The 27157-nt window shown below is 50.5% G+C and overlaps 1 protein-coding gene across 1 annotated transcript in view; it reads left to right on the forward strand.

Annotated features, from left to right (window-relative positions):
* Nucleotides 1-27157, forward strand: part of LOC118380362 (ras-associated and pleckstrin homology domains-containing protein 1-like) — a 218551-nt gene that overhangs the window by 107292 nt on the left and 84102 nt on the right. The window contains 2 exon segments of the mRNA XM_052511230.1: nt 14520-14594; nt 23996-24073. Coding sequence (XP_052367190.1) covers nt 14520-14594; nt 23996-24073 — 153 coding nt within the window.

A 27157-nucleotide genomic window follows, 5' to 3' on the forward strand; every position in this document is an offset into this window, starting at 1 on the left:
GCTCTGGTCTAAAGTAGTCCACTATATAGGGAATAGGGTGCCATAGGGCTCTGGTCTAAAGTAGTCCACTATATAGGGAATAGGGTGCCATAGGGCTCTGGTCTAAAGTAGTCCACTATATAGGGAATAGGGTGCCATAGGGCTCTGGTCTAAAGTAGTCCACTATATAGGGAATAGGGTGCCATAGGGCTCTGGTCTAAAGTAGTCCACTATATAGGGAATAGGGTGCCATAGGGCTCTGGTCTAAAGTAGTCCACTATATAGGGAATAGGGTGTCATAGGGCTCTGGTCAAAGTAGTCCACTATATAGGGAATAGGGTGCCATAGGGCTCTGGTCTAAAGTAGTCCACTATATAGGGAATAGGGTGCCATAGGGCTCTGGTCTAAAGTAGTCCACTATATAGGGAATAGGGCTCTGGTCTAAAGTAGTCCACTATATAGGGAATAGGGCTCTGGTCTAAAGTAGTCCACTATATAGGGAATAGGGCTCTGGTCTAAGTAGTCCACTATATAGTAGTCCACTATATAGGGAATAGGGTGTCATTTCATATGCAGACCAGGTATTGCAGAAGTCATTGAAGTGTATCCTGAGAAGTCTATTGACCCACTCATGTGTCAATCTAAGTAACTAAGAAATTCACAAACAAATCTGTCAGTTTAAGATAGAGATATCAGTCTCAATCTACCACATCAGCCCATATCAGCCCACATCAGCCCACATCAGCCCACATCAGCCCACATCAGCCTTCTGCATCTGTGTTGGACGGTGCCTGAGATACAGCAGTGTTTGTCAGACCAAGACACGTCCCAAAACTCTTCTCACAAAACCGTCTGTAGCGTCTGAACGGTTAGCCTATTATCCAATGACCACAATGGGAAGCTAACAAACCGTCTGTAGCGTCTGAACGGTTAGCCTATTATCAAATGACCACTATGGGAAGACTAACAAACCGTCTCTGCGTCTGAACGGTTAGCCTATTATCAAATGACCACTATGGGAAGACTCTAACAAACCGTCTGAAGCGTCTGAACGGTTAGCCTATTATCAAATGACCACTATGGGAAGACTCTAACAAACCGTCTGTAGCGTCTGAACGGTTAGCCTATTATCAAATGACCACTATGGGAAGACTAACAAACCGTCTGTAGCGTCTGAACGGGTTAGCCTATTATCAAATGACCACTATGGGAAGACTAACAAACCGTCTGTAGCGTCTGAACGGTTAGCCTATTATCAAATGACCACTATGGGAAGACTAACAAACCGTCTGTAGCGTCTGAACGGTTAGCCTATTATCCAATGACCACTATGGGAAGACTAACAAACCGTCTGTAGCGTCTGAACGGTTAGCCTATTATCCAATGACCACTATGGGAAGACTCTAACAAACCGTCTGTAGCGTCTGAACGGTTAGCCTATTATCAAATGACCACTATGGGAAGACTAACAAACCGTCTGTAGCGTCTGAACGGTTAGCCTATTATCCAATGACCACTATGGGAAGACTCTAACAAACACGATGGTATTGTCTGTTTTGCACTACGACCCCCACAAGTGTCACGGGACTCGTCTCCGTACTACGACCCCCACAAGTGTCACGGGACTCGTCTCGGCACTACGACCCCCACAAGTGTCACGGGACTCGTCTCGGCACTACGACCCCACAAGTGTCACGGGACTCGTCTCGGCTCTACGACCCCCAAGTGTCACGGGACTCGTCTCGGCACTACGACCCCCCCACATGTGTCACGGGACTCGTCTCGGCACTACGACCCCCACAAGTGTCACGGGACTCGTCTCGGCACTACGACCCCCACAAGTGTCACGGGACTCGTCTCGGCTCTACGACCCCCCAACAAGTGTCACGGGACTCGTCTCCGTACTCACGACCCCCACAAGTGTCACGGGACTCGTCTCCATACTACGACCCCCACAAGTGTCACGGGACTCGTCTCGGCACTACGACCCCCACATGTGTCACGGGACTCGTCTCGGCACTACGACCCCCACAAGTGTCACGGGACTCGTCTCGGCACTACGACCCCCACAAGTGTCACGGGACTCGTCTCCGTACTACGACCCCCACAAGTGTCACGGGACTCGTCTCGGCACTACGACCCCCACAAGTGTCACGGGACTCGTCTCCGTACTACGACCCCCACATGTGTCACGTCTCGGTACTACGACCCCCACATGTGTCACGGGACTCGTCTCGGTACTACGACCCCCCACAAGTGTCACGGGACTCGTCTCGGTAACAATATTAAACCTTCATCTGATGGTAACCCATACAAATGAATGGTGGTATATAGATATATATATATTTAGATATTGATATATAGATAGATATTAAACCTTCATCTGATGGTAACCCATATAAATGAATGGTAGTATGGAGATAGATATTAAACCTTTATCTGATGGTAACCCATACAAATGAAGGGTAGGATGGAGATAGATATTAAACCTTTATCTGATGGTAACCCATACAAATGAAGGGTAGGATGGAGATAGATATTAAACCTTTATCTGATGGTAACCCATACAAATGAAGGGTAGGATGGAGATAGATATTAAACCTTTATCTGATGGTAACCCATACAAATGAAGGGTAGGATGGAGATAGATATTAAACCTTTATCTGATGGTAACCCATACAAATGAAGGGTAGGATGGAGATAGATATTAAACCTTTATCTGATGGTAACCCATACAAATGAATGGTAGTATATAGATATATATAGTTATATATATTTAGATATTGATATATATATAGATATTAAACCTTTATCTGATGGTAACCCATACAAATGAATGGTAGGATGGAGATAGATATTAAACCTTTATCTGATGGTAACCCATACAAATGAAGGGTAGGATGGAGATAGATATTAAACCTTTATCTGATGGTAACCCATACAAATGAAGGGTAGGATGGAGATAGATATTAAACCTTTATCTGATGGTAACCCATACAAATGAAGGGTAGGATGGAGATAGATATTAAACCTTTATCTGATGGTAACCCATACAAATGAATGGTAGTATATAGATATATATATATATATATTTAGATATTGATATATATATAGATATTAAACCTTTATCTGATGGTAACCCATACAAATGAAGGGTAGGATGGAGATAGATATTAAACCTTTATCTGATGGTAACCCATACAAATGAAGGGTAGGATGGAGATAGATATTAAACCTTTATCTGATGGTAACCCATACAAATGAAGGGTAGGATGGAGATAGATATTAAACCTTTATCTGATGGTAACCCATACAAATGAATGGTAGGATGGAGATAGATATTAAACCTTTATCTGATGGTAACCCATACAAATGAATGGTAGGATGGAGATAGATATTAAACCTTTATCTGATGGTAACCCATACAAATGAATGGTAGTATGGAGATAGATATTAAACCTTTATCTGATGGTAACCCATACAAATGAATGGTAGGATGGAGATAGATATTAAACCTTTATCTGATGGTAACCCATATAAATGAATGGTAGGATGGAGATAGATATTAAACCTTTATCTGATGGTAACCCATACAAATGAATGGTAGTATGGAGATAGATATTAAACCTTTATCTGATGGTAACCCATACAAATTAATGGTAGGATGGAGATAGATATTAAACCTTTATCTGAAGGTAACCCATACAAATGAATGGTAGTATATAGATATATATATATTTAGATATTGATATATATATAGATATTAAACCTTTATCTGATGGTAACCCATACAAATGAATGGTAGGATGGAGATAGATATTAAACCTTTATCTGATGGTAACCCATACAAATGAAGGGTAGGATGGAGATAGATATTAAACCTTTATCTGATGGTAACCCATACAAATGAATGGTAGTATATAGATATATATATATATATTTAGATATTGATATATATTTAGATATTAAACCTTTATCTGATGGTAACCCATACAAATGAATGGTAGGATGGAGATAGATATTAAACCTTTATCTGATGGTAACCCATACAAATGAATGGTAGGATGGAGATAGATATTAAACCTTTATCTGATGGTAACCCATACAAATGAATGGTAGTATGGAGATAGATATTAAACCTTTATCTGATGGTAACCCATACAAATGAATGGTAGGATGGAGATAGATATTAAACCTTTATCTGATGGTAACCCATATAAATGAATGGTAGGATGGAGATAGATATTAAACCTTTATCTGATGGTAACCCATACAAATGAATGGTAGGATGGAGATAGATATTAAACCTTTATCTGATGGTAACCCATACAAATGAATGGTAGGATGGAGATAGATATTAAACCTTTATCTGATGGTAACCCATACAAATGAATGGTAGTATGGAGATAGATATTAAACCTTTATCTGATGGTAACCCATACAAATGAATGGTAGGATGGAGATAGATATTAAACCTTTATCTGATGGTAACCCATATAAATGAATGGTAGGATGGAGATAGATATTAAACCTTTATCTGATGGTAACCCATACAAATGAATGGTAGTATGGAGATAGATATTAAACCTTTATCTGATGGTAACCCATACAAATGAATGGTAGGATGGAGATAGATATTAAACCTTTATCTGAAGGTAACCCATACAAATTAATGGTAGTATATAGATATATATATATATATTTAGATATTGATATATATATAGATATTAAACCTTTATCTGATGGTAACCTATACAAATGAAGGGTAGGATGGAGATAGATATTAAACCTTTATCTGATGGTAACCCATACAAATGAAGGGTAGGATGGAGATAGATATTAAACCTTTATCTGATGGTAACCCATACAAATGAAGGGTAGGATGGAGATAGATATTAAACCTTTATCTGATGGTAACCCATACAAATGAATGGTAGTATGGAGGTCGTTTGTGCCAACAAAAATAAGGGGTTAAATATGTGTCCAAAAACACTAAAATAATCCTGTTCTTTAATTATGTCTCCGAGACACTTTAAAACCTTATTCCTAATTGTTTTACTGTCTTTATTGCCATTTGTGAAAGTGTTATTTAATGTGTTTCTATGGGCTAGTAAGTCGTAAATGCCAATATTTGATCTAATATTTTTTTGTACACCTAAAGGGGTCTCTAAATCAAATGGGTAAATGATTCCTCCCCCAACGGCTTAGACTTTCGGAGGTTAAAGACTGCAGGAAAGTCTATCATGCTTCACCAGCTCCCACAGTTCAACACAGAGGACCTCGTTGGAAGTTATTTCTCTAGGAAAACAAACTGCTGCAGCACAAGTTCTCCTAACTTGAAATGACAGGGTCGTGTTCTGTTGTGGTTATGACAAAGTTAAGGGTTTTAGGTCAAGATGTACTTCACTTCACAGTCTCTTGTCTACCAGTGTGTGTGACATTGTTGAGTGAATATGACCAGCTAGTGAATGAATGTGACCAGCTAGTGAGGGACTGGGACCAGCTAGTGGGTGACTGGGACCAGCTAGTGAATGAATGTGACCAGCTAGTGAGGGACTGGGACCAGCTAGTGAGTGATTGTGACCAGCTAGTGAATGAATGTGACCAGCTAGTGAATGAATGTGACCAGCTACTTAGTGACTGGGACCAGCTACTTAGTGACTGTGACCAGCTAGTGAGGGACTGTGACCAGCTAGTGAGTGACTGGGACCAGCTAGTGAATGAATGTGACCAGCTAGTGAATGAATGTGACCAGCTACTTAGTGACTGTGACCAGCTAGTGAGGGACTGGGACCAGCTAGTGAGGGACTGTGACCAGCTAGTGAGTGACTGGGACCAGCTAGTGAGGGACTGGGACCAGCTAGTGAGTGACTGGGACCAGCTAGTGAGGGACTGGGACCAGCTAGTGAGGGACTGGGACCAGCTAGTGAGTGATTGTGACCAGCTAGTGAGTGAATGTGACCAGCTAGTGAGGGACTGTGACCAGCTACTTAGTGACTGGGACCAGCTAGTGAGGGACTGGGACCAGCCAGTGAGTGACTGGGACCAGCTAGTGAGTGACTGGGACCAGCTAGTGAGTGACTGGGACCAGCTAGTGAATGAATGTGACCAGCTAGTGAATGAATGTGACCAGCTACTTAGTGACTGTGACCAGCTAGTGAGTGACTGGGACCAGCTAGTGAGTGACTGGGACCAGCTAGTGAGTGATTGTGACCAGCTAGTGAATGAATGTGACCAGCTACTTAGTGACTGGGACCAGCTAGTGAGTGACTGGGACCAGCTAGTGAGTGACTGGGACCAGCTAGTGAGTGACTGTGACCAGCTAGTGAGTGACTGGGACCAGCTAGTGAGTGATTGTGACCAGCTAGTGAGTGACTGGGACCAGCTAGTGAGTGATTGTGACCAGCTAGTGAATGAATGTGACCAGCTACTTAGTGACTGGGACCAGCTAGTGAGTGACTGGGACCAGCTAGTGAGTGACTGGGACCAGCTAGTGAGTGATTGTGACCAGCTAGTGAGTGATTGTGACCAGCTAGTGAGTGACTGGGACCAGCTAGTGAGTGAATGTGACCAGCTAGTGAATGATTGTGACCAGCTAGTGAGTGACTGGGACCAGCTACTGAGTGATTGTGACCAGCTAGTGAATGACTGTGACCAGCTAGTGAGTGATTGTGACCAGCTAGTGAGTGATTGTGACCAGCTAGTGAATGAATGTGACCAGCTACTTAGTGACTGTGACCAGCTAGTGAGTGACTGTAACCAGCTAGTGAGTGATTGTGACCAGCTAGTGAGTGATTGTGACCAGCTAGTGAATGAATGTGACCAGCTAGTGAGTGATTGTGACCAGCTAGTGAATGAATGTGACCAGCTAGTGAATGACTGGGACCAGCTAGTGAGGGACTGGGACCAGCTAGTGAGTGACTGGGACCAGCTAGTGAGGGACTGGGACCAGCTAGTGAGTGACTGGGACCAGCTAGTGAGTGACTGGGACCAGCTAGTGAGTGATTGTGACCAGCTAGTGAGTGACTGGGACCAGCTAGTGAGTGATTGGGACCAGCTAGTGAGTGACTGGGACCAGCTAGTGAGTGATTGTGACCAGCTAGTGAGTGAATGTGACCAGCTAGTGAGTGACTGGGACCAGCTAGTGAGTGACTGGGACCAGCTAGTGAGTGATTGTGACCAGCTAGTGAATGAATGTGACCAGCTGCTTAGTGACTGTGACCAGCTAGTGAATGACTGGGACCAGCTAGTGAGTGACTGGGACCAGCTAGTGAGTGATTGTGACCAGCTAGTGAATGAATGTGACCAGCTACTTAGTGACTGGGACCAGCTAGTGAGTGACTGGGACCAGCTAGTGAGTGACTGGGACCAGCTAGTGAGTGACTGGGAACAGCTAGTGAGTGACTGGGACCAGCTAGTGAATGAATGTGACCAGCTACTTAGTGACTGGGACCAGCTAGTGAGTGACTGTGACCAGCTAGTGAGTGACTGGGACCAGCTAGTGAGTGACTGGGACCAGCTAGTGAGTGACTGTGACCAGCTAGTGAGTGACTGTGACCAGCTAGTGAGTGACTGGGACCAGCTAGTGAGTGACTGGGACCAGCTAGTGAGTGACTGGGACCAGCTAGTGAGTGACTGGGACCAGCTAGTGAGTGACTGGGACCAGCTAGTGAGTGACTGTGACCAGCTAGTGAGTGACTGGGACCAGCTAGTGAGTGACTGTGACCAGCTAGTGAGGGACTGGGACCAGCTAGTGAGTGACTGGGACCAGCTAGTGAGTGACTGGGACCAGCTAGTGAGTGATTGTGACCAGCTAGTGAATGAATGTGACCAGCTACTTAGTGACTGGGACCAGCTAGTGAGTGACTGGGACCAGCTAGTGAGTGACTGGGACCAGCTAGTGAGTGACTGGGACCAGCTAGTGAGTGACTGGGACCAGCTAGTGAGTGACTGGGACCAGCTAGTGAGTGATTGTGACCAGCTAGTGAATGAATGTGACCAGCTACTTAGTGACTGTGACCAGCTAGTGAGTGACTGGGACCAGCTAGTGAGTGACTGGGACCAGCTAGTGAGTGATTGTGACCAGCTAGTGAATGAATGTGACCAGCTACTTAGTGACTGTGACCAGCTAGTGAGTGACTGGGACCAGCTAGTGAGTGATTGTGACCAGCTAGTGAATGAATATGACCAGCTACTTAGTGACTGGGACCAGCTAGTGAGGGACTGGGACCAGCTAGTGAGTGACTGTGACCAGCTAGTGAGTGAATGTGACCAGCTAGTGAGGGACTGGGACCAGCTAGTGAGGGACTGGGACCAGCTAGTGAGGGACTGGGACCAGCTAGTGAGGGACTGGGACCAGCTAGTGAGTGAATATGACCAGCTAGTGAGTGACTGGGACCAGCTAGTGAGGGACTGGGACCAGCTAGTGAGGGACTGGGACCAGCTAGTGAGGGACTGGGACCAGCCAGTGAGTGACTGGGACCAGCTAGTGAGGGACTGGGACCAGCTAGTGAGGGACTGGGACCAGCCAGTGGGGGACTGGGACCAGCTAGTGAGGGACTGGGACCAGCTAGTGAGTGAATATGACCAGCTAGTGAGTGACTGGGACCAGCTAGTGAGGGACTGGGACCAGCTAGTGAGGGACTGGGACCAGCTAGTGAGGGACTGGGACCAGCTAGTGAGTGAATATGACCAGCTAGTGAATGACTGGGACCAGCTGGTGAGGGACTGGGACCAGCCAGTGAGGGACTGGGACCAGCTACTTAGTGAATATGTCCAGCTAGTGAGTGGGGACTGGGACCAGCCAGTAGTGGGGACTGGGACCAGCTGGGACCAGCAGTGAGTGAATATGACTGGGACCAGCTAGTAGTGAGGGACTGGGACCAGACCAGTGAGGGACTGGGACCAGCTGGGACCAGTGAGGGACTGGGACCAGCTAGTGAGTGAATATGACCAGCTAGTGAGGGACTGGGACCAGCCAGTGGGGGACTGGGACCAGCTAGTGAGTGAATATGACCAGCTAGTGAGGGACTGGGACCAGCCAGTGGGGGACTGGGAGCTAGTGAGTGAATATGACCAGCTAGTGAGACTGGGAATGAGGGACTGGGACCAGCTAGTGAGGGACTGGGACCAGCTAGTGAGGGACTGGGACCAGCTAGTGAGTGAATATGACCAGCTAGTGAATGACTGGGACCAGCTAGTGAGGGACTGGGACCAGCCAGTGAGGGACTGGGACCAGCTAGTGAGGGACTGGGACCAGCCAGTGAGTGAATATGACCAGCTAGTGAAGGGACTGGGACCAGCTGCCAGTGGGGTGAGGACTGGGACCAGCCAGTGAGGGACTGGGACCAGCTAGCTAGTGAGGGACTGGGACCAGCTAGTGAGTGAATGGGACCAGCTAGTGAGGGACTGGGACCAGCTAGTGAGGGACTGGGAGTGAATATGACCAGCTAGTGAGACTGGGAGCCAGTGGGGGACTGGGACCAGCTAGTGAGGGACTGGGACCAGCCAGTGAGGGACTGGGACCAGCTAGTGAGTGAATATGACCAGCTAGTGAGGACTGGGACCAGCTAGTGAGGGACTGGGACCAGCTAGTGAGGGACTGGGACCAGCCAGTGAGGGACTGGGACCAGCCAGTGGGGGACTGGGACCAGCTAGTGAGGAATATGACCAAGTGAGGATGGGACCAGCTAGTGTGACTAGTGGGACTGGGACCAGCTAGTGAGGGACTGGGACCAGCTAGTGAGGGACTGGGACCAGCTAGTGGGGGACTGGGACCAGCTAGTGGGGGACTGGGACCAGCTAGTGGGGGACTGGGACCAGCTAGTGGGGGACTGGGACCAGCTAGTGAGGGACTGAGGGGGACCAGCCAGTGAGTGAATATGACCATAGTGAGGGACTGGGACCAGCCAGTGAGGGACTGGGACCATATGACCAGTAGGGGGGGGACTGGGACCAGCTAGTGAGGGACTGGGACCAGCTAGTGAGGGACTGGAATAGTGACCAGCTAGTGAGGGACTGGGACCAGCCAGTGGGGACTGGGACCAGCTAGTGAGGGACTGGGACCAGCTAGTGAGGGACTGGGACCAGCTAGTGAGTGACCAGCTAGTGAGGGACTGGGACCAGCCAGTGGGGACTGACCAGCCAGTGAGGGACTGGGACCAGCAGTGGAGTGACTGGGACCAGCAGTGAGGGACTGGGACCAGCTGGGGGACTGGAGGGACTGGGACCAGCTAGTGAGGGACTGGGACCAGCTAGTGAGGACTGGGACCAGCTAGTGAGGGACTGGGACCAGCTGAGGGACTGGGACCAGCTAGTGAGGTGAGGGACTGGGACCAGCTAGTGAGGGACTGGGACCAGCTAGTGAGGGGGACTGGGACTGGGACCCAGTGGGGGACTGGGACCAGCCAGTGGGGGACTGGGATGACCAGCAGTGAGGGACTGGGACCAGCTAGTGAGGGAATATGACCAGCTAGTGAGGGACTGGGACCAGCTAGTGAGGGACTGGGAGTGGGGACTGGGACCAGCTAGTGAGGGACTGGGACCAGCTAGTGAGGGACTGGGACCAGCTAGTGGGACCAGCCAGTGGGGACTGGGACCAGCTAGTGAGTGTGAGGGACTGTGAATATGACCAGCTAGTGAGGGACTGGGACCAGCTAGTGAGTGACTGGGACCAGCTAGTGAGGGACTGGGACCAGCTAGTGAGGGACTGGGACCAGCTAGTGGGGGACTGGGACCAGCTAGTGAGTGAATATGACCAGCTAGTGAGGGAGGGAATATGGGGGGACCAGCCAGTGAGGGACTGGGACCAGCTAGTGAGGGACTGGGACCAGCTAGTGGGACCAGCTAGTGAGGGGGACCAGCTAGTGAGGGACTGGGACCAGCTAGTGGGGACTGGGACCAGCTAGTGAGGGACTGGGACCAGCTAGTGAGTGAATATGACCAGCTAGTGAGGGACTGGGACCAGCCAGTGTGGGGACTGGGACCAGCCAGTGGGACTGGGACCAGAGGGACTGGGACCAGCTAGTGAGTGAATATGACCAGCTAGTGAGGGACTGGGACCAGCTAGTGAGGACTGGGACCAGCTAGTGAGGGACTGGGACTGGGACCAGCTAGTGGGGGACCAGCTGGGACTGGGACTGGGACCAGCTAGTGAGGGACTGGGACCAGCCAGTGAGGGACTGGGACCAGCTAGTGAGTGAATATGACCAGCCAGTGAGGGACTGGGACCAGCTAGTGAGGGCTGGGACCAGCTAGTGAGTGAGGGACTGGGACCAGCCAGTGGGGACTGGGTCCAGCTAGTGAGTGAATATGACCAGCTAGTGAGGGACTGGGACCAGCTGACCAGCTAGTGAATGACTGAGTGAGGGACTGGGACCAGCTAGTGACTGGGACAGTGGGGGGACTGGGACCCAGTGGGGACTGGGACCAGCTAGTGGGGGACTGGGACCAGCTAGTGGGGGACTGGGACCAGCTAGTGGGGGACCAGCTAGTGGGGGACTGGGACCAGCTAGTGGGGGACTGGGACCAGCTAGTGGGGGACTGGGACCAGCTAGTGGGGGACTGGGACCAGCTAGTGAATGACTGTGACCAGCGATGGCTGGTTTCCCACCCTCTGCCTGATAAACTACTCACTGCATGGCAAGGACTTGCAAGGACTTGTGCTTTGTCTGCTTATAACAACAATGCATGTGTAAAGACAACAGCTCCCGTTCTGGCACTCCACAGTCATGGCTTAGTTTTATCAAGATTACAAACAGTAGGAACTCCTCTCTCCTTTCTGCCAAATCAATCTACACCAGCCAGCCAGGCAGCCAGCTAGCCAGGCAGGCAGCTAGCCAGGCAGCCAGCCAGGCAGCCAGCCAGCCAGCCAGGCAGCCAGCCAGCCAGCCAGGCAGGCAGCCAGGCAGCCAGCCAGGCAGCCAGCCAGCCAGCCAGGCAGGCAGCTAGCCAGCCAGGCAGGCAGCCAGGCAGGCAGCTAGGCAGGCAGGCAGCTAGCCAGGCAGCCAGGCAGCCAGCCAGCCAGCCAGGCAGCCAGCCAGGCAGCCAGGCAGCCAGCTAGCCAGCCAGGCAGCCAGCCAGCCAGGCAGCCAGCCAGGCAGCCAGGTAGACAGCCAGCCAGCCAGACAGCCAGCCAGACAGCCAGCCAGACAGCCAGCCAGGTAGCCAGCCAGCCAGCCAGGCAGCCAGCCAGGCAGCCAGCCAGCCAGCCAGGCAGCCAGCCAGCCAGGTAGCCAGCCAGCCAGCCAGCCAGCCAGCCAGGCAGCCAGACAGCCAGCCAGGTAGCCAGGCAGCCAGCCAGCCAGCCAGCCAGACACTCCCTACCAAGTTGATTGCTGACTGGCTTCAGTGTGAGCTGAGGATGAATCTCCTCCGGATGAGTCCGGATGAGTCAGGGAGATTGAGATGAGGAGATTCCATTTGGCAGACAGGCACTAGGTCAGAACATGGGAGGACAGGAGAGGGGATCTTACAGGGGGGGTGATCTCACAGGAGAGGGGATCTCACAGGAGAGGGGATCTCACAGGGGGGTGATCTCACAAGGGGGGGGGTGATCTCACAGGAGAGGGGATCTCACAGGAGAGTGGATCTCACAGGAGAGGGGATCTCACAGGGGGGGTGATCTCACAGGAGAGGGGATCTCACAGGAGAGGGGATCTCACGGGAGAGGGGATCTCACGGGAGAGGAGATCTCACAAGGGGGGTGATCTCACAGTAGAGGGGATCTCACAGGAGAGTGGATCTCACAGGAGAGGGGATCTCACAGGAGAGGGGATCTCACAGGGGGGTGATCTCACATGAGAGGGAGAAGGGATCTCACAGGAGAGGGAGACGGGATCTCACATGAGAGGGGATCTCACAGCGTCCTCGCTGGCTCTAGCTTACTGATATTATCCTTGGTTTGGGTCCTTCTACTCGTTTGCATGTTTAGCTCAACAAATCTTTTCTCTTTCTCCTCTGTCTCTTTCTGCTTGTTCATGTGCTTATTAATGCAACTGCAATTATTATTATGAATTATTATTTGATTATGCCTCAAGCGTTGTGTAAACAACGTACAGTACATGAGCTGACTCATCCTTATGTGCACAATGTTGACTGACCGACATTCCAATCAAATCTCTGAGTTTAATTATCGGTATACTATTGATTATCAGTATACTATTGATTATCAGTATACTATTGATTATCAGTATACTATTGATTATCAGTATACTATTGATTAGCAGTATACTATTGATTAGCAGTATACTATTGATTATCAGTATACTATGATTATCAGTATACTATTGATTATCAGTATACTATTGATTATCAGTATACTATTGATTATCAGTATACTATTGATTATCAGTATACTATTGATTATCAGTATACTATTGATTATCAGTATACTATTGATTATCAGTATACTATTGATTATCAGTATACTATCGATTATCAGTATACTATTGATTATCAGTATACTATTGATTATCAGTATACTATTGATTATCAGTATACTATTGATTATCAGTATACTATCGATTATTAGTATACTATCGATTATCAGTATACTATTGATTATCAGTATACCATTGATTGGTGGTATACTATTGATTATCAGTATACTATTGATTAGTGGTGTACTATAGATTATCATTCTATGGAGGGTGAGGAGGCTACAGTAGTGTCTCTAGAGGCAGGGTCTATGGAGGCTACAGTAGTGTCTCTAGAGGCAGGGTCTATGGAGGCTACAGTAGTGGCTCTAGAGGCAGGGTCTATGGAGGCTACAGTAGTGTCTCTAGAGGCAGGGTCTATGGAGGGTGAGGAGGGTACAGTAGTGTCTCTAGAGGCAGGGTCTATGGAGGCTACAGTAGTGTCTCTAGAGGCAGGGTCTATGGAGGCTACAGTAGTGTCTCTAGAGGCAGGGTCCATGGAGGGTGAGGAGGCTACAGTAGTGTCTCTAGAGGCAGGGTCTATGGAGGCTACAGTAGTGTCTCTAGGGCCAGGGTCTATGAAGGGTGAGGAGGCTACAGTAGTGTTAACAGTAGTGTCACTAGAGGCAGGGTCTATGGAGGGTGAGGAGGCTACAGTAGTGTCTCTAGAGGCAGGGTCTATGGAGGCTACAGTAGTGTCTCTAGAGGCAGGGTCTATGGAGGGTGAGGAGGGTACAGTAGTGATGACCTCCAGATCCGCTCCAGTGTGTGTGTGGATACCCCCTGTGCCAACACCACATCCCTCAACAGCCTGCTAAGGTCCTTTTAAAGGTTGAAAGTAAAGTATATTTTCTTCCGGTCTGAATGGTATTTGATGGACAGGACATTGAGGAAGGACAGGGATCAGTGTTTCCCCACAGTGTGGTCATGAGTCACGTCCTCTTCACTCTGTTTCATCTTGATCACACCAGTCTTCCTATGCTTCCACAAATGCTTCCACAAATGCTTCCACAAATGCTTCCACAAATGCTTCCACAGCAGGTTGAAAATGCACAAATGTATTCATTACCAATCACTGATGTCCTTGATGTCCCTTGTCTCTCTTCCTCTCCTTTCTGCACCAAGCACTCCTATCTGGACTGGGAAACCTCTCTGATTCTGCAAAATATAGCAGGGAAGCCCTCTCACTTGCTGACCAAGGTGACTCCTCCTTCGCTCCTCTACATCGTCCTCCTGCATGCTGTCAGGTTCTCTGCTCCTCTACCTCCTCCTCCTGCATGCTGTCAGGTTCTCTGCTCCTCTACCTCCTCCTCCTGCATGCTGTCAGGTTCTCTGTGAATTGCTTTTCCATCTCACTCCCTCCCCCTGCTCGGCCTACTTCCTACCCCCTCATCTCTCTCTTTCTCTTTCTCCCCCACATCTCTCTCTCTCTCTCTCTCTCTCTCTCTCTCTCTCTCTCTCTCTCTCTCTCCCCCTTCCTTCCGCTGCCCTCTCTCTCCTTACTCCTCACTCCTTCCCCCCTCCCCCTGCTCGGCCTATTTCCTGTCCCCTCATCCGTCTCTTTCTCTCCCTCTCTCCCTTCTGCTGCCCTCTCCCCCTCCCTACTCCTGTCCCCTCACTCCCCTCCCCTGCTCGGCCTACTTCCTGTCCCCTCATCCCTCCCTCCCTACTCCTCACTCGCCTCTCCCCCCCTGCTCGGCCTACTTCCTGTCCCCTCATCCCTCCCTCCCTACTCCCTCACTCCCTCCCCTGCTCGGCCTACTTCCTGTCCCCTCATCCCTCCCTCCCTACTCCTCACTCGCCCTCCCCTGCTCGGCCTACTTCCTGTCCCCTCATCCCTCCCTCCCTACTCCTCACTCCCTCCCCTGCTCGGCCTACTTCCTGTCCCCTCATCCCTCCCTCCCTACTCCTCACTCCCTCCCCCTGCTCGGCCTACTTCCTGTCCCCTCATCCCTCCCTCCCTACTCCTCACTCGCTCTCTCCCCCTGCTCGGCCTACTTCCTGTCCCCTCATCCCTCCCTCCCTACTCCTCACTCCCTCCCCCTGCTCGGCCTACTTCCTGTCCCCTCATCCCTCCCTCCCTACTCCTCACTCCCTCCCCCTGCTCGGCCTACTTCCTGTCCCCTCATCCCTCCCTCCCTACTCCTCACTCGCTCACCTTGCTCCTGCTGGCTACCTCTGCAGTCTCTGTACCGTTCTCCCATTCCACAGGGATGAGACTAAGGTTAACTGTAGTTCCATGTACTGAATGGGGAGTGTTTACGACTGTACTGTGTGGTTAAACAGTATCATTAGAATGGATTGTACCTGGACTGAGCCAGCCACCCACACCGTGTCAACATGTCCTGTCTGGACTGGGCCAGCCACCCACACCACGTCAACATGTCCTGTCTGGACTGGGCCAGCCACCCACACCACGTCAACATGTCCTGTCTGGACTGGGCCAGCCACCCACACCATGTCAACATGTCCTGTCCTGTCCTGTCTGGACTGGGCCAGCCACCCACACCATGTCAACATGTCCTGCCTGGACTGGGCCAGCCACCCACACCATGTCAACATGTCCTGTCCTGTCCTGTCTGGACTGGGCCAGCTATCCACACCATGTCAACATGTCCTGTCTGGACTGAGCCAGCTACCCACACCATGTCCTGTCTGGACTGAGCCAACTACCCACACCATGTCCTGTTTGTACTGGGCCAGCTACCCACACCATGTCAACATGTCCTGTCCTGTCCTGTCTGGACTGAGCCAACTACCCACACCATGTCCTGTTTGTACTGGACCAGCTACCCACACCATGTCAACATGTCCTGTCCTGTCCTGTCTGGACTGAGCCAACTACCCACACCATGTCCTGTCTGGACTGAGCCAACTACCCACACCATGTCCTGTCTGGACTGAGCCAGCTACCCACACCATGTCAACATGTATTGTCAGGGGTTGAGGTGTTGAGGCTTCAATACACTGAGAGAAAATTGACAGGTCACAGGAAACGTTCAATGTGCCAGTGGATGACTGGGCTTGTCAGGAGATGTGCCAGTGGATGACTGGTCTTGTCAGGAGATGTGCCAGTGGATGACTGAGCTTGTCAGGAGATGTGCCAGTGGATGACTGGGCTTGTCAGGAGATGTGCCAGTGGATGACTGGGCTTGTCAGGAGATGTGCCAGTGGATGACTGGGCTTGTCAGGGGATGTGCCAGTGGATGACTGGGCTTGTCAGGAGATGTGCCAGTGGATGACTGGGCTTGTCAGGAGATGTGCCAGTGGATGACTGGGCTTGTCAGGAGGTGTGCCAGTGGATGACTGGGCTTGTCAGGAGATGTGCCAGTGGATGACTGGGCTTGTCAGGAGATGTGCCAGTGGATGACTGGGCTTGTCAGGAGATGTGCCAGTGGATGACTGGGCTTGTCAGGAGATGTGCCAGTGGATGACTGGGCTTGTCAGGAGATGTGCCAGTGGATGACTGGGCTTGTCAGGGGATGTGCCAGTGGATGACTGGGCTTGTCAGGGGATGTGCCAGTGGATGACTGGGCTTGTCAGGAGATGTGCCAGTGGATGACTGGGCTTGTCAGGGGATGTGCCAGTGGATGACTGGGCTTGTCAGGGGATGTGCCAGTGGATGACTGGGCTTGTCAGGGGATGTGCCAGTGGATGACTGGGCTTGTCAGGAGATGTGCCAGTGGATGACTGGGCTTGTCAGGAGATGTGCCAGTGGATGACTGGGCTTGTCAGGAGATGTGCCAGTGGATGACTGGGCTTGTCAGGAGATGTGCCAGTGGATGACTGGGCTTGTCAGGAGATGTGCCAGTGGATGACTGGGCTTGTCAGGAGATGTGCCAGGAGATGACTGGGCTTGTCAGGAGATGTGCCAGTGGATGACTGGGCTTGTCAGGAGATGTGCCAGTGGATGACTGGGCTTGTCAGGAGATGTGCCAGTGGATGACTGGGCTTGTCAGGAGATGTGCCAGTGGATGACTGGGCTTGTCAGGAGATGTGCCAGTGGATGACTGGGCTTGTCAGGAGATGTGCCAGTGGATGACTGGTCTTGTCAGGAGATGTGCCAGTGGATGACTGGGCTTGTCAGGGGATGTGCCAGGAGATGACTGGGCTTGTCAGGGGATGTGCCAGGAGATGACTGGGCTTGTCAGGAGATGTGCCAGTGGATGACTGGGCTTGTCAGGAGATGTGCCAGTGGATGACTGGGCTTGTCAGGAGATGTGCCAGTGGATGACTGGTCTTGTCAGGAGATGTGCCAGTGGATGACTGGGCTTGTCAGGAGATGTGCCAGTGGATGACTGGGCTTGTCAGGAGATGTGCCAGTGGATGACTGGGCTTGTCAGGGGATGTGCCAGTGGATGACTGGGCTTGTCAGGAGATGTGCCAGTGGATGACTGGGCTTGTCAGGAGATGTGCCAGTGGATGACTGGGCTTGTCAGGAGATGTGCCAGTGGATGACTGGGCTTGTCAGGAGATGTGCCACTGGATGACTGGTCTTGTCAGGAGATGTGCCAGTGGATGACTGGGCTTGTCAGGAGATGTGCCAGTGAGATGACTGGGCTTGTCAGGAGATGTGCCAGTGGATGACTGGGCTTGTCAGGAGATGTGCCAGTGGATGACTGGGCTTGTCAGGAGATGTGCCAGTGGATGACTGGGCTTGTCAGGAGATGTGCCAGTGGATGACTGGTCTTGTCAGGAGATGTGCCAGTGGATGACTGGTCTTGTCAGGAGATGTGCCAGTGGATGACTGGGCTTGTCAGGAGATGTGCCAGTGGATGACTGGGCTTGTCAGGAGATGTGCCAGTGGATGACTGGGCTTGTCAGGAGATGTGCCAGTGGATGACTGGGCTTGTCAGGAGATGTGCCAGTGGATGACTGGGCTTGTCAGGAGATGTGCCAGTGGATGACTGGGCTTGTCAGGAGATGTGCCAGTGGATGACTGGGCTTGTCAGGAGATGTGCCAGTGGATGACTGGGCTTGTCAGGGGATGTGCCAGTGGATGACCGGGCTTGTCAGGGGATGTGCCAGTGGATGACTGGGCTTGTCAGGAGATGTGCCAGTGGATGACTGGGCTTGTCAGGAGATGTGCCAGTGGATGACTGGGCTTGTCAGGAGATGTGCCAGTGGATGACTGGGCTTGTCAGGCGATGTGCCAGTGGATGACTGGGCTTGTCAGGAGATGTGCCAGTGGATGACTGGGCTTGTCAGGAGATGTGCCAGTGGATGACTGGGCTTGTCAGGAGATGTGCCAGTGGATGACTGGGCTTGTCAGGCGATGTGCCAGTGGATGACTGGGCTTGTCAGGAGATGTGCCAGTGGATGACTGGTCTTGTCAGGAGATGTGCCAGTGGATGACTGGTCTTGTCAGGAGATGTGCCAGGAGATGACTGGGCTTGTCAGGAGATGTGCCAGTGGATGACTGGGCTTGTCAGAAGATGTGCCAGTGGATGACTGGGCTTGTCAGGAGATGTGCCAGTGGATGACTGGTCTTGTCAGGAGATGTGCCAGTGGATGACTGGGCTTGTCAGGAGATGTGCCAGTGGATGACTGGGCTTGTCAGGAGATGTGCCAGTGGATGACTGGTCTTGTCAGGGGATGTGCCAGTGGATGACTGGGCTTGTCAGGGGATGTGCCAGTGGATGACTGGGCTTGTCAGGAGATGTGCCAGTGGATGACTGGGCTTGTCAGGAGATGTGCCAGTGGATGACTGGTCTTGTCAGGAGATGTGCCAGTGGATGACTGGGCTTGTCAGGAGATGTGCCAGGAGATGACTGGGCTTGTCAGGAGATGTGCCAGTGGATGACTGGGCTTGTCAGGAGATGTGCCAGTGGATGACTGGGCTTGTCAGGAGATGTGCCAGTGGATGACTGGGCTTGTCAGGAGATGTGCCAGTGGATGACTGGTCTTGTCAGGAGATGTGCCAGTGGATGACTGGGCTTGTCAGGAGATGTGCCAGTGGATGACTGGGCTTGTCAGGAGATGTGCCAGTGGATGACTGGGCTTGTCAGGAGATGTGCCAGTGGATGACTGGGCTTGTCAGGAGATGTGCCAGTGGATGACTGGGCTTGTCAGGAGATGTGCCAGTGGATGACTGGGCTTGTCAGGAGATGTGCCAGTGGATGACTGGTCTTGTCAGGAGATGTGCCAGTGGATGACTGGGCTTGTCAGGAGATGTGCCAGTGGATGACTGGGCTTGTCAGGAGATGTGCCAGTGGATGACTGGGCTTGTCAGGAGATGTGCCAGTGGATGACTGGGCTTGTCAGGAGATGTGCCAGTGGATGACTGGTCTTGTCAGGAGATGTGCCAGTGGATGACTGGGCTTGTCAGGAGATGTGCCAGTGGATGACTGGGCTTGTCAGGAGATGTGCCAGTGGATGACTGGTCTTGTCAGGGGATGACTGGGCTTGTCAGGGGATGTGCCAGTGGATGACTGGGCTTGTCAGGAGATGTGCCAGTGGATGACTGGGCTTGTCAGGAGATGTGCCAGTGGATGACTGGTCTTGTCAGGAGATGTGCCAGTGGATGACTGGGCTTGTCAGGAGATGTGCCAGTGAGATGACTGGGCTTGTCAGGAGATGTGCCAGTGGATGACTGGGCTTGTCAGGAGATGTGCCAGTGGATGACTGGGCTTGTCAGGAGATGTGCCAGTGGATGACTGGGCTTGTCAGGAGATGTGCCAGTGGATGACTGGGCTTGTCAGGAGATGTGCCAGTGGATGACTGGGCTTGTCAGGAGATGTGCCAGTGGATGACTGGGCTTGTCAGGAGATGTGCCAGTGGATGACTGGGCTTGTCAGGAGATGTGCCAGTGGATGACTGGGCTTGTCAGGAGATGTGCCAGTGGATGACTGGGCTTGTCAGGAGATGTGCCAGTGGATGACTGGGCTTGTCAGGATGTGCCAGTGGATGACTGGGCTTGTCAGGGGATGTGCCAGTGGATGACTGGGCTTGTCAGGGGATGTGCCAGTGGATGACTGGGCTTGTCAGGAGATGTGCCAGTGGATGACTGGGCTTGTCAGGATGTGCCAGGGATGTGCCAGTGAATGACTGAGCTTGTCAGGGATGTGCCAGTGGATGACTGGGCTTGTCAGGAGATGTGCCAGTGGATGACTGGGCTTGTCAGGGGATGTGCCAGTGGATGACTGGGCTTGTCAGGAGATGTGCCAGTGGATGACTGGGCTTGTCAGGAGATGTGCCAGTGGATGACTGGGCTTGTCAGGGGATGTGCCAGTGGATGACTGGGCTTGTCAGGAGATGTGCCAGTGGATGACTGGGCTTGTCAGGAGATGTGCCAGTGGATGACTGGGCTTGTCAGGAGATGTGCCAGTGGATGACTGGGCTTGTCAGGAGATGTGCCAGTAGATGACTGGGCTTGTCAGGAGATGTGCCAGTGGATGACTGGGCTTGTCAGGAGATGTGCCAGTGGATGACTGGGCTTGTCAGGAGATGTGCCAGTGGATGACTGGCCTTGTCAGGAGATGTGCCAGTGGATGACTGGGCTTGTCAGGGGATGTGCCAGTGGATGACCGGGCTTGTCAGGGGATGTGCCAGTGGATGACTGGGCTTGTCAGGAGAGAGTTGAAGTGCCAGTGTTTTGCCAGCACAGGCTGGAGTATGTTTCTGGATTCATCTGATGGTATGAGGAGTATACCACCTCAGTCACTGGCTTCATCAATAAGTGCATCGACGACGTCGTCCCCACAGTGACTGTACGTACATATCCTAACCAGAAGCCATGGATCACAGGCAACATCCGCCCCGAGCTAAAGCCTAGAGCTGCCGCTTTCAAGGAGTGGGACACTAATCCGGACTTTAATTAGAACTCCCACTACGCCATCTGACAAATCATCAAACAGGCAAAGCTTCAATACAGGACTCAGATTGAGTCCTACTTCACTGGCTCTGACACTCGTCGGATGTGGCGGGGTTTGCAAACTCTTACGGACTACAAAGGAAAACCCAGCCGTGAGCTGCCCAGTGACACGAGCCTACCAGACAGGCTAAATGCCTTCTTTGCTCACTTCGAGGCAAGCAACTCTGAATCATACATGAGTGCACCAGTTGTTCCAGACGACATTCACAACGCCGCCAGACGGATTACCAGGACGTGTACTCAGAACATTGCGTGGACCAACTGGCAAGTTTCTTCACTGACATTTTCAACCTCTCCTTGACCGAGTCTGTAATACCTACATGATTCAAGCAGACCACCATAGTGCATGTGCCCAAAAATGCCATGGTAACCTGCCTAAATGACTACCGACCCGTAGCACTCACGTCTGTAGCCATGAAGTGCTTTGAAAGGCTGGTCATGGCTCACATCAACACCATCATCCCAGAAACCCTAGACCCACTCCAATTTGCATATCGCCCAAACAGATCCACAGATGATGCTATCTCTATTGCGCGCCGCACTGCCCTTTCCCACCTTGTACACATTTCTGAAAACATCATTCTACTTTGACATTATGGGGTATTGTGTGTAGGACAGTGACACAATCTAAATTTAATCCTTTTTAAATTCCGGCTGTAACCTAAGAAGGGAGGGAGTGGGCGAGGGAGATCACAACAGAAAGAGAGGGAGGGAGTGGGCGAGGGAGATCACAACAGAAAGAGAGGGAGGGAGTGGGCGAGGGAGATCACAACAGAAAGACAGGGAGGGAGTGGGCGAGGAGATCACAACAGAAAGAGAGGGAGGGAGTGGGCGATGGGAGATCACAAAGAAAGAGATGGGAGGGCTTTGGGCTGGAGGGAGATCACAACAGAAAGAGAGGGAGGGAGTGGGCGAGGGAGATCACAACAGAAAGAGAGGGACCCTGGGCGGCATACCGCCCCAACAGAGCTATCTCTATTGCGCGCCGCACTGCCCTTTCCCACAACAGAAAAATCAGACTTTGAGGGAGGGGTGGGTGAGGGAGATCACAACAGAAAGAGATCCTTTTTAAATTGGGCGAGGGAGATCACAACAGAAAGAGAGGGAGGGAGTGGGCGAGGGAGATCACAACAGAAAGAGAGGGAGGGAGTGGGCGAGGGAGATCACAACAGAAAGAGAGGGAGGGAGTGGGCGAGGGAGATCACAACAGAAAGAGAGGGAGGGAGTGGGCGAGGGAGATCACAACAGAAAGAGAGGGAGGGAGTGGGCGAGGGAGATCACAACAGAAAGAGAGGGAGGGAGTGGGCGAGGGAGATCACAACAGAAAGAGAGGGAGGGAGTGGGCGAGGGAGATCACAACAGAAAGAGAGGGAGGGAGTGGGCGAGGGAGATCACAACAGAAAGAGAGGGAGGGAGTGGGCGAGGGAGATCACAACAGAAAGAGAGGGAGGGAGTGGGCGAGGGAGATCACAACAGAAAGAGAGGGAGGGAGTGGGCGAGGGAGATCACAACAGAAAGAGAGGGAGGGAGTGGGCGAGGGAGATCACAACAGAAAGAGAGGGAGGGAGTGGGCGAGGGAGATCACAACAGAAAGAGAGGGAGGGAGTGGGCGAGAGAGATCACAACAGAAAGAGAGGGAGGGAGTGGGCGAGGGAGATCACAACAGAAAGAGAGGGAGGGAGTGGACGAGGGAGATCACAACAGAAAGAGAGGGAGGGAGTGGGCGAGGGAGATCACAACAGAAAGAGAGGGAGGGATCACCGTCTGTGAGTGTGTGGTGTTGGCACAGCCAGCCCGTCCTCCCTCTCAACCTCCCTCGCTCTCTGCCAGGGATGTATCCTAGGGAAAGAATCCTCTCTATTCCTGTTCTCAGTTTCTATCGTGACTCTCTCTCTAGCTGGACACACGTTAAGGTGTCTGGTCTGAGCAGCAACCACTGGAAGAGGGATAGAGTTGTTTGTTTTGAACAGAATCATTTCATATTGTCTAGTTTACTACGAGTCTCGTACGCGTCGCTGTGATTGGAAGCTCCTCGCCGGGCAGGGATGGTAATGGACTAACTGGATTGGTTTACTAACTACAAGAGATACAACAACAACAAAACGTTATTTTACTATGAGATACTCTGACTGTTCCTGTTTTGAGGAAGTGCTTTGGAGCTGAGAGGAATAACTGCTTTATATGGAAGAGAAAACAGCTTCTCTACTGCGGAGAATTGGTTCAAAATGTAGCTTAATCCGATTACTAATCTGGGAGAGTATGAAACAACGGGGGACGACTTTAACAGTAGCCATCTCTGAAAGACAAGACACTGTTTTGACGACAACGAAACAGGTTTTATACCGAAGACGCACTTCAATTCTATACCTTCAATTTTAAACTGGGAATATATATGTTTTGTTCCATAAAGGAACACAGAAACGTTGCCTGGTGTAGATAGAGATCGTCACAATGGCATCTTGTTGGAGAAGCCAGGTAAGTGAGCGAGCGGAGATGGCGTGAGGAAGGTGGAGGTTCCCACCTGAGGGAAGGGGGAGATGGATAGAAGGGGGGCTGTGTGGACTCTTCTGTAATGGTGCTGTGTGTGTGTGTGTGTGTGTGTGTGTGTGTGTGTGTGTGTGTGTGTGTGTGTGTGTGTGTGTGTGTGTGTGTGTGTGTGTGTGTGTGTGTGTGTGTGTGTGTGTGTGAGAGTACATATCTGTAAAGTGTTTGTATTGTGTGTGTGTAGGAGGAGCAGGTTGCCAAGAAGAAGGCAGAGAAGATCCGTGTGGCTTTGGAGAAGATCAAGGAGGCCCAGGTTAAAAAGGTGAGTTTACCTGACTGACTCATGCTACCAGGTAGCTGCTACTCCTACTAAATAGACAGGTTAAAAAGGTGAGTTTACCTGACTGACTCATGCTACCAGGTAGCTGCTACTCCTACTAAATAGACAGGTTAAAAAGGTGAGTTTACCTGACTGACTCATGCTACCAGGTAGCTGCTACTCCTACTAAATAGACAGGTTAAAAAGGTGAGTTTACCTGACTGACTCATGCTACCAGGTAGCTGCTACTCCTACTAAAATAGACAGGTTGAAAAGGTGAGTTTACCTGACTGACTCATGCTACCAGGTAGCTGCTACTCCTACTAAATAGACAGGTTGAACAGGTTAGTTTACCTGACTGACTCATGCTACCAGGTAGCTGCTACTCCTACTAAATAGACAGGTTAAAAAGGTGAGTTTACCTGACTGACTCATGCTACCAGGTAGCTGCTACTCCTACTAAATAGACAGGTTAAAAAGGTGAGTTTACCTGACTGACTCATGCTACCAGGTAGCTGCTACTCCTACTAAATAGACAGGTTAAAAAGGTGAGTTTACCTGACTGACTCATGCTACCAGGTAGCTGCTACTCCTACTAAAATAGACAGGTTGAACAGGTGAGTTTACCTGACTGACTCCTACTAAATAGACAGGTTGAACAGGTGAGTTTACCTGACTGACTCATGCTACCAGGTAGCTGCTACTCCTACTAAATAGACAGGTTGAACAGGTGAGTTTACCTGACTGACTCATGCTACCAGGTAGCTGCTACTCCTACTAAATAGACAGGTTGAACAGGTGAGTTTACCTGACTGACTCATGCTACCAGGTAGCTGCTACTCCTACTAAATAGACAGGTTGAACAGGTGAGTTTACCTGACTGACTCATGCTACCAGGTAGCTGCTACTCCTACTAAATAGACAGGTTGAACAGGTGAGTTTACCTGACTGACTCATGCTACCAGGTAGCTGCTACTCCTACTAAATAGACAGGTTGAACAGGTGAGTTTACCTGACTGACTCATGCTACCAGGTAGCTGCTACTCCTACTAAAATAGACAGGTTGAACAGGTGAGTTTACCTGACTGACTCATGCTACCAGGTAGCTGCTACTCCTACTAAATAGACAGGTTGAAAGGTGAGTTTACCTGACTGACTCATGCTACCAGGTAGCTGCTACTCCTACTAAATAGACAGGTTGAAAAGGTGAGTTTACCTGACTGACTCATGCTACCAGGTAGCTGCTACTCCTACTAAAATAGACAGGTTGAACAGGTGAGTTTACCTGACTGACTCCTACTAAATAGACAGGTTGAACAGGTGAGTTTACCTGACTGACTCATGCTACCAGGTAGCTGCTACTCCTACTAAATAGACAGGTTGAACAGGTGAGTTTACCTGACTGACTCATGCTACCAGGTAGCTGCTACTCCTACTAAATAGACAGGTTGAAAAGGTGAGTTTACCTGACTGACTCATGCTACCAGGTAGCTGCTACTCCTACTAAATAGACAGGTTGAACAGGTGAGTTTACCTGACTGACTCATGCTACCAGGTAGCTGCTAGTCCTACTAAATAGACAGGTTGAAAAGGTGAGTTTACCTGACTGACTCATGCTACCAGGTAGCTGCTACTCCTACTAAATAGACAGGTTGAACAGGTGAGTTTACCTGACTGACTCATGCTACCAGGTAGCTGCTAGTCCTACTAAATAGACAGGTTGAAAGGTGAGTTTACCTGACTGACTCATGCTACCAGGTAGCTGCTACTCCTACTAAATAGACAGGTTGAACAGGTGAGTTTACCTGACTGACTCATGCTACCAGGTAGCTGCTACTCCTACTAAATAGACAGGTTGAAAAGGTGAGTTTACCTGACTGACTCATGCTACCAGGTAGCTGCTACTCCTACTAAATAGACAGGTTGAACAGGTGAGTTTACCTGACTGACTCATGCTACCAGGTAGCTGCTAGTCCTACTAAATAGACAGGTTGAACAGGTGAGTTTACCTGACTGACTCATGCTACCAGGTAGCTGCTACTCCTACTAAATAGACAGGTTGAACAGGTGAGTTTACCTGACTGACTCATGCTACCAGGTAGCTGCTACTCCTACTAAATAGACAGGTTGAAAAGGTGAGTTTACCTGACTGACTCATGCTACCAGGTAGCTGCTACTCCTACTAAATAGACAGGTTGAAAAGGTGAGTTTACCTGACTGACTCATGCTACCAGGTAGCTGCTACTCCTACTAAATAGACAGGTTAAAAAGGTGAGTTTACCTGACTGACTCATGCTACCAGGTAGCTGCTACTCCTACTAAATATACAGGTTGAACAGGTGAGTTTACCTGACTGACTCCTACTAAATAGACAGGTTGAACAGGTGAGTTTACCTGACTGACTCATGCTACCAGGTAGCTGCTACTCCTACTAAATAGACAGGTTGAACAGGTGAGTTTACCTGACTGACTCATGCTACCAGGTAGCTGCTACTCCTACTAAATAGACAGGTTGAAAAGGTGAGTTTACCTGACTGACTCATGCTACCAGGTAGCTGCTACTCCTACTAAATAGACAGGTTGAACAGGTGAGTTTACCTGACTGACTCATGCTACCAGGTAGCTGCTACTCCTACTAAATAGACAGGTTAAAAAGGTGAGTTTACCTGACTGACTCATGCTACCAGGTAGCTGCTACTCCTACTAAAATAGACAGGTTGAACAGGTGAGTTTACCTGACTGACTCATGCTACCAGGTAGCTGCTAGTCCTACTAAATAGACAGGTTGAAAAGGTGAGTTTACCTGACTGACTCATGCTACCAGGTAGCTGCTACTCCTACTAAATAGACAGGTTGAACAGGTGAGTTTACCTGACTGACTCATGCTACCAGGTAGCTGCTACTCCTACTAAAATAGACAGGTTGAACAGGTGAGTTTACCTGCTGACTCCTACTAAATAGACAGGTTGAACAGGTGAGTTTACCTGACTGACTCATGCTACCAGGTAGCTGCTACTCCTACTAAATAGACAGGTTGAACAGGTGAGTTTACCTGACTGACTCATGCTACCAGGTAGCTGCTACTCC

The sequence above is a fragment of the Oncorhynchus keta genome, unplaced genomic scaffold, assembly GCF_023373465.1.
Source record: "Oncorhynchus keta strain PuntledgeMale-10-30-2019 unplaced genomic scaffold, Oket_V2 Un_contig_650_pilon_pilon, whole genome shotgun sequence".
In the NCBI taxonomy this organism is placed as follows: domain Eukaryota; kingdom Metazoa; phylum Chordata; class Actinopteri; order Salmoniformes; family Salmonidae; genus Oncorhynchus; species Oncorhynchus keta.